The sequence below is a fragment of the Aureococcus anophagefferens genome (assembly GCF_000186865.1).
Source record: "Aureococcus anophagefferens unplaced genomic scaffold AURANscaffold_122, whole genome shotgun sequence".
Classification (NCBI taxonomy): Eukaryota; class Pelagophyceae; order Pelagomonadales; family Pelagomonadaceae; genus Aureococcus; species Aureococcus anophagefferens.
In genome coordinates this window covers 9,975-15,727 of record NW_008705671.1, presented here as the reverse complement: position 1 = coordinate 15,727, position 5,753 = coordinate 9,975, and the positions used below count along the sequence as shown (strand labels likewise).

General features: G+C 76.2%; 1 protein-coding gene across 1 annotated transcript in view; it reads right to left on the bottom strand.

The window, feature by feature from the left end:
• Positions 1-38: 38 nt before the first annotated feature.
• AURANDRAFT_68397 (hypothetical protein) overlaps positions 39-5,753 on the bottom strand; it is a gene marked incomplete at both ends in the record, with an annotated part of 8,157 nt that continues 2,442 nt past the window's right edge. The window contains 6 exons of the mRNA XM_009044076.1: positions 39-1,196; positions 1,703-1,846; positions 1,991-2,909; positions 2,978-3,262; positions 3,412-3,490; positions 3,690-4,251. Coding sequence (XP_009042324.1) covers positions 39-1,196; positions 1,703-1,846; positions 1,991-2,909; positions 2,978-3,262; positions 3,412-3,490; positions 3,690-4,251 — 3,147 coding nt within the window. The remainder of the gene's footprint in view (positions 1,197-1,702; positions 1,847-1,990; positions 2,910-2,977; positions 3,263-3,411; positions 3,491-3,689; positions 4,252-5,753) is intronic.

The window sequence follows — 5,753 nt, the reverse complement described above, 5'->3', positions numbered from 1 at the left end:
TCCGCAAGCACGCGCCGCACCATCGTCGACGATCGCGCTTACCCCGCCCCCGCGTAGGCCGCGCTCGCGCCCCAGAGCGCGTCGGCGAGCGCGTCCGCGTCGCGCGGGAGGCCCGGCGCCTCCGCGCGGCAGTCGGCGACGTAGGGGCTCCGCCCCGCGTTCTCCGCCGCGGCGAGCTCGGGCGCGAGGGCCGCGTGGACCGTGGCGTGGGCGCCGTGGGGCGGGAGCTTCTGGAAGAGGAGCCAGCAGGGCACCGCGAGCGCGTGGGCGGCGCGGACGGGCCACGGGAGGCTCCGCGTGACGTCCGTGTAGACGCAGCCCGGGTGCACGGCGATGGCGGCGACGGCCGGCCGCCGCCGCGCGAGGGCGCGCGCGTGGAGCACGTTCATGAGCTTGGACAGCGCGTAGCGCGGGAAGAGGCCGTACGCGCGCGCGTCGCCCCGGAGGTCGGCGACCGCGGCGCGCCGCGCGGCGGCGTCCGGCAGCGCGTCCAGGGCCCGCGCCGCGACGCGGTGGAGGCTGCTGCTCACGACGACGACGCGGCAGTCGCGGCCGCGCGCCGCGTTCGCGGCGAGCGTCGGTCCCAGGAGCTCCGCGAGGAGGAAGTGGCCGAGGTGGTTCGACGCGACGGTGGCCTCGGCGCCGCCGCCGACGACGCCGTAGGCCGGCCGCATGACGCCCGCGTTGAGCACGAGGAGCGCCAGGTCCGGCGCGGCCGCCGCCGCGGCCGCCGCGTAGCCGCGCACGGACGCGCGGTCGTCGAGCTCGAGGCCGGCGCCCGGGAGCGCGCGCGCGCGGCCGGGCCCGCGCGCGGCGGCGTTGATGCGCGCCGCCGCGGCGGCGGCCCGCTCGGGGCTCCGGCCGGGCACGACGACGTCGACGCCGCGGCGGCAGAGCGCGACGGCCGTCGCCAAGCCGATGCCCGCCGTCGCGCCGGTGACGAGCGCGACGGTGCCCGGCGCCGCGCGCCGCGCCGTCGGCGACCGGCCCCGGGCGTTGTGGGCATAGGTGGCGAAAACGCCGACGACGAGCACGACCGCGCGAAACGCCGGCGCGTCGCGCAGGGCCAGCGCCGCGCCGCAGCACGCGAGACGCGCGGCGGTCCACCGCAGCCAGCGCAGGCGCTCGGCGGCGGTCGCGAGCTCCTCCGTGCGCAGGCGGAAGAGCAGGCCCGACGCGGCGTAGCCGGCGACGATCTGCAGCGGCTTCACACAGGCCCAGGCGGCGGCGGCGCGCAAGGACATCGTCGCAAAAGCTTGTGGCAAAACGGCATCATCTTCATCATCTTCGACTCAAACAGGACTTGCAGCGTCCTGCCGGAGAGTCGCATGGCTGGGTCCGGACCGAGGCGGCTCGCATTGCGTCGCGTCCTGCTGTTCGTCGTCTGCGCCGACGCGTTCCTCGCACCATCGAGAACGACTCGTCGGCGACCGCTGCGCGCGAGCGACGACGCCGAGGAGGTCCCGCTCATGGTCGCCGTCGCAGAGATCCCGCGGCCGCTGGGCCTCATCTTGGAGGAGCGCGAGGACGGCCGAGGCGTCGAGATCATCCGCGTGGACCCGCGCGGCAACGCGGCGCTGTCGCGCGCGGACGTGCTCGTCGGCGACCGGGTGCTCGCGGTCGGCGACGCCGCCTGCGGGGAGGGCGGCTTCGACGACGTCGCGGGCCTCATCGGTCGCTCGCCGGACGTCGTGGAGCTCACGCTGGGCCGCGCGCTCGACGTCGTGCGCGTCGAGTGGCCCAACGGCTGCGTCGTCGGCGCGCGGCCGGGCGACCGCATGGTCGACCTCGCGGCGAAAGCCGGCTGGGGCGTGCGGTACTCGTGCGCGGGCGGCTCCTGCGGCACCTGCGAGCACCGGCTGCGGACGGGGACGGGCGAGCGCTACTCGCGCCTCTGCGTCGCGCGCGTCCCGAAGAACGCGCCCGTCGTCGCCGTCGTCCGCGGCGACCGGTATTAAAAGCGAGGACGCGCCTAGCGCTCGGGGTCGACGTAGCGGGGGAACGCGTCGCGGTCGCCGTCGTCGGGCCGCGCCGCGGAGGGCGACGCGAAGTAGGCCCGGTCGAGGGACCGGAGGAAGTCGAAGTGGAGCCGGCCCGCGCGCGTCGCGGAGCCCTCGAAGAGGGCCATGACGCCGGCGTCGTCCGCGAGGTCCGGCCGCGCGCCGCAGGCGTCGCCGCAGTCCACGGGCGGCCACGCGCGGTACCAGCCGCTCGACGCGTGCGCGTTCTCGTGCGCGGCCGCCGCGAGGACCTCGCGGTCGCGGCCGTCGCAGCCGCGGCCGGCGCAGAAGTCGTCGAGCGCCGCGTCGAGCGCGGCGGCGTAGGCCGGCGCGCGCGGGTAGCCGTCGACGCCGGCGATCTGGAGCCAGGCCTCCGTGTAGCCCTCGTCGACGTGGAACGTGCGGACGTCCTCGCCCTCGTCCGCGCCGAGCTGGAAGAGGCCGTTCGTGTTGATCTCCTCGAGGCGCCAGCCGCCGATTTCCGCGTCCCAGAGCGCGTCGGGCGACAGCAGCGCGAAGCGTTTCGACCGCCGCGAGAGCTCGCCGTCGCGCGCGCCGTAGACGCGCGCCTCGTGGCCGTGGAGCTCGTCCTTGGCCAGGAGGAGCGGCAGGAGCGCGGTCCGCTCGAGCGCGGGCCAGAGCTCGGCCTGCCACGCCGCCCAGGCCGCCTCGCCGCCGAGGGGCGGCGCCTCGCCGAGCCGGAGCTCCTCGAAGAAGCTCCGCCCCCCGCGGAGGCCGCCGAGGTCCGGCCGCGTCACGCCGGGGTAGTCGTAGGGCCACGGCCGCGGGAACGTCATGTGCTTGAGGCAGAACTCGCTCGCCATCATGAGGATGTGCATGCACTTGGCCGGGAGCGTACTCGCGTTGCGGGGCAGGCCCCAGCCCTCGTAGTCGACGACGGAGATCTTCCTGCGGGGGGCGGCGGCGAAGCTCCGCGCGCGGCGGCGGCGGCGGCGGCGCGGCGCGCGCGCGGGAACGCGACGTCGAGCACGTAGACCGACAGGGGCTCGAGCGACGCGACGAGGGTCCAGAGCCGCAGGTCGAACTTGCGGCGGCCGAGCGTCGCGGGCCGCGTCACGTAGCGCTGCATCGTGAACTCGCCCGGCTGCTTCGTGTGGCGCGCGCGCTTCTTCTCCTCGAGCGGCGTCTCGCGCGTCGCCCACGCCGCGACGGCGCCCGCGCTCGCGAGGGCCTCGAGGAGGGTCGCGAGGTGCATGCCCAGGCTCAGGTAGCGCCGCTGGGGCTTGACGATCCACGTCGACCTGGGCGGGACAAAGGGCGCGGGAGTCCCGAGGCGCCTCCCTCGGCCGCGCTCCGCTCGTTCCGGCTCATTTCGGGACGGGCGATCGTCCCTCGGAGCGCCCTCGACGCGCGGATGCCTTTGTGTGTGGCACGCGCGCGCGCGGCGCACAGCGGCGTCGCATCACCCCCGCGCTGCGCCGACGCCGACGGGCCCTCGCGCGCGAGGAGGTCGACGAGCGCGTCGATGCCTGTGTGGAAATCGAATCTTCAACCCGACTTCAATACGCGCGTATTCAAACGGTTCGACCCAAGCTTTTTGGCTGTGCTTCGAGGATTCGACGAGAGCAATCGACTCGTCCAAAAATCAGCCGAATCGACTTCGATGTGACCGAGCTAGAGAATTCTGAAGTTTGGTCAGGACGTCCCAGCTCGCTGGTTGATTTGCACACAGGTCGACGCCGCCCTCGACGGCGAAGCGCGGCGCGCCGTCGACGAGCTTGTGGACCGCGTTGAAGGCCGGCGTCGTCCAGGCGCAGAGGCCCGCCGCCGCGGCGGCGCCGAGCGCGCCGGCGTCGCGGAGCGCCGCGGCGCGCGCGACGCAGCCGCGCCAGAGCCGCGCGAACGCCTCCTTGTCGCCGAGGACCTCCTTGAGGCCGGGGATCGACGACACGAGGCTCCCCGCCGGCGCGAGGAGGTAGTTGTGCTCGTGCTCCGGCGTGAACTGGAGGCCCACGTAGCAGTCCCAGTCCATGCCCTTGGTCTCGAGCAGGCCCATGCGCCGCAGGAGCGGCGCGACGAAGTTCTCGAGGTCCTTCCGCGGGCCCGCGCGGAACTTGCGGCTCGACGCGCGCACGGGCCGCTGGACGTTCCCGCGGCGCACGAAGCGCTCGCCGCGGCTGAAGGGGAACGACGTCGCGGCCGCGAGGCGCGCCGTCGGCGCGGGCGTCGGCGCGGGCGTCCGCCGGCGGCCGCGGCGCCCGCGCCTCCCGCGGCGCGTGCCGTTGCGTGCCTCGGCGCCGGCGCCGGCGACCGGGGCGCCGGCGACCGCGCCGGCGCCCGCGCGCGCCGCGGCGCCGCGGGAGCTGTCCGGCGCGGAGCGCGTCGCCGCGAACCGCGCGCGCCTCGAGGAGAGCGCGGAGCGGGGCCGCGCGGCGCTCGCGCTCCGGGAGGCGCGCGACGCCGCGGCGCGCGACGCCGAGGCTCGGGACGCGGCGCTCGCCGAGGCCGCATAAGCGACGTTTTAGCGGCTGATTAAATGATCACTTAAATTAAAGGGGCCTGGTTCGGAACTTTGCGTCCGGCGCCGGGCGGACGCGGCGGTCCGGACGCGGCCCGGACGCGCCCCGGGCGGCCCCCGGACGTGCGCGGACGCGCCCCGGACGTAGCCGGGCGCCGCCGGACGCCGAGTGCCGGACGCGGGCCGGACCGCGCCGGACCCGCGCCGGACGCGGGCGTAAAAATCCCGGACGCGCCGGACGCGCCGGACGCCCCCGGACGCGCCGGACGCCGCCGGACGCTCCCGGACGCTCCCGGACGCGGCTCCCGGACGCGCCGGACGCGGCCTCCGGACGCGGCCCCCGACGCGAGCCGGACGCGCCCCGGACCCCGGCTAGGATAGCGAGACGACGCCGGACGCCGCCGGACGCGAGAAGGACGCCACCGCTTCCGTCGGCGCATTCCTTCGGATCTCGTGGCAGCATGTACTTCGGAGACGAGCAGAACCAACTTCCGCTGGACGATCCCAACGTGTTCATCGGTGAGGATTGGCGCGGCGGCGGCGCACGCCGCGGCCGACACGACGCGGTTGATGATTTGAATTCCGGCGGCGCCCAGGCCCAGTACGGCGGGCAGGGCGGGCGCCGCGGGCCGCCGCCCGGCGCCCACCTGGGCCAAGGCCACGGCGGCCACGGCCACGTCCACGGCTACGCGCGCGCGGACCACGGCCACGGCGGCCGCGGACCCGAGCGCCCCGACGCGCGCGACGGCCGCGGCTACGGCTTCGACGGCCAGGGCAGCGGCTACCAGGGCTGCGGCGGCTTCGACGGCCAGGGCGGCGGCTCCCACGCCGGCGGCTACGGCTCCCACGCCGACGGCTACGGCGACGCGGGCTTCGGCGCGGGCTACGGCCGCGACGGCGGCTACGGCGGCCGCGGCGACGGCTTCGACGGCCGGGGCGACGGCTACCAGGGCGGCGGCGGCTACGGCGGCCAGGGCGGCGGCGGCTCCCACGCCGGCGGCGGCGGCTCCGACGCCGGCGGCTACGGCGACGGCGACGCGTGCTCCGGCGCGGTACCCGACCAGCTGTCCAGAGCTGTCGGTCGGGTGCGACCGCGCGCGCGCATCATTAGTTTCGCGCGATGTCGCCGGGCGCTGCTGCTGGGGCGCGGCGGCGTCGTCGCCGGCGGCGGAGCGTCGACGAGGACCTCCGCCGCGGACTACTCGCGACCGGGCCTTATCTCCGGGTTCCAAATCGATGCCACGTCGGTCGTTTGAGTCGTCTCTTCTCGTTCT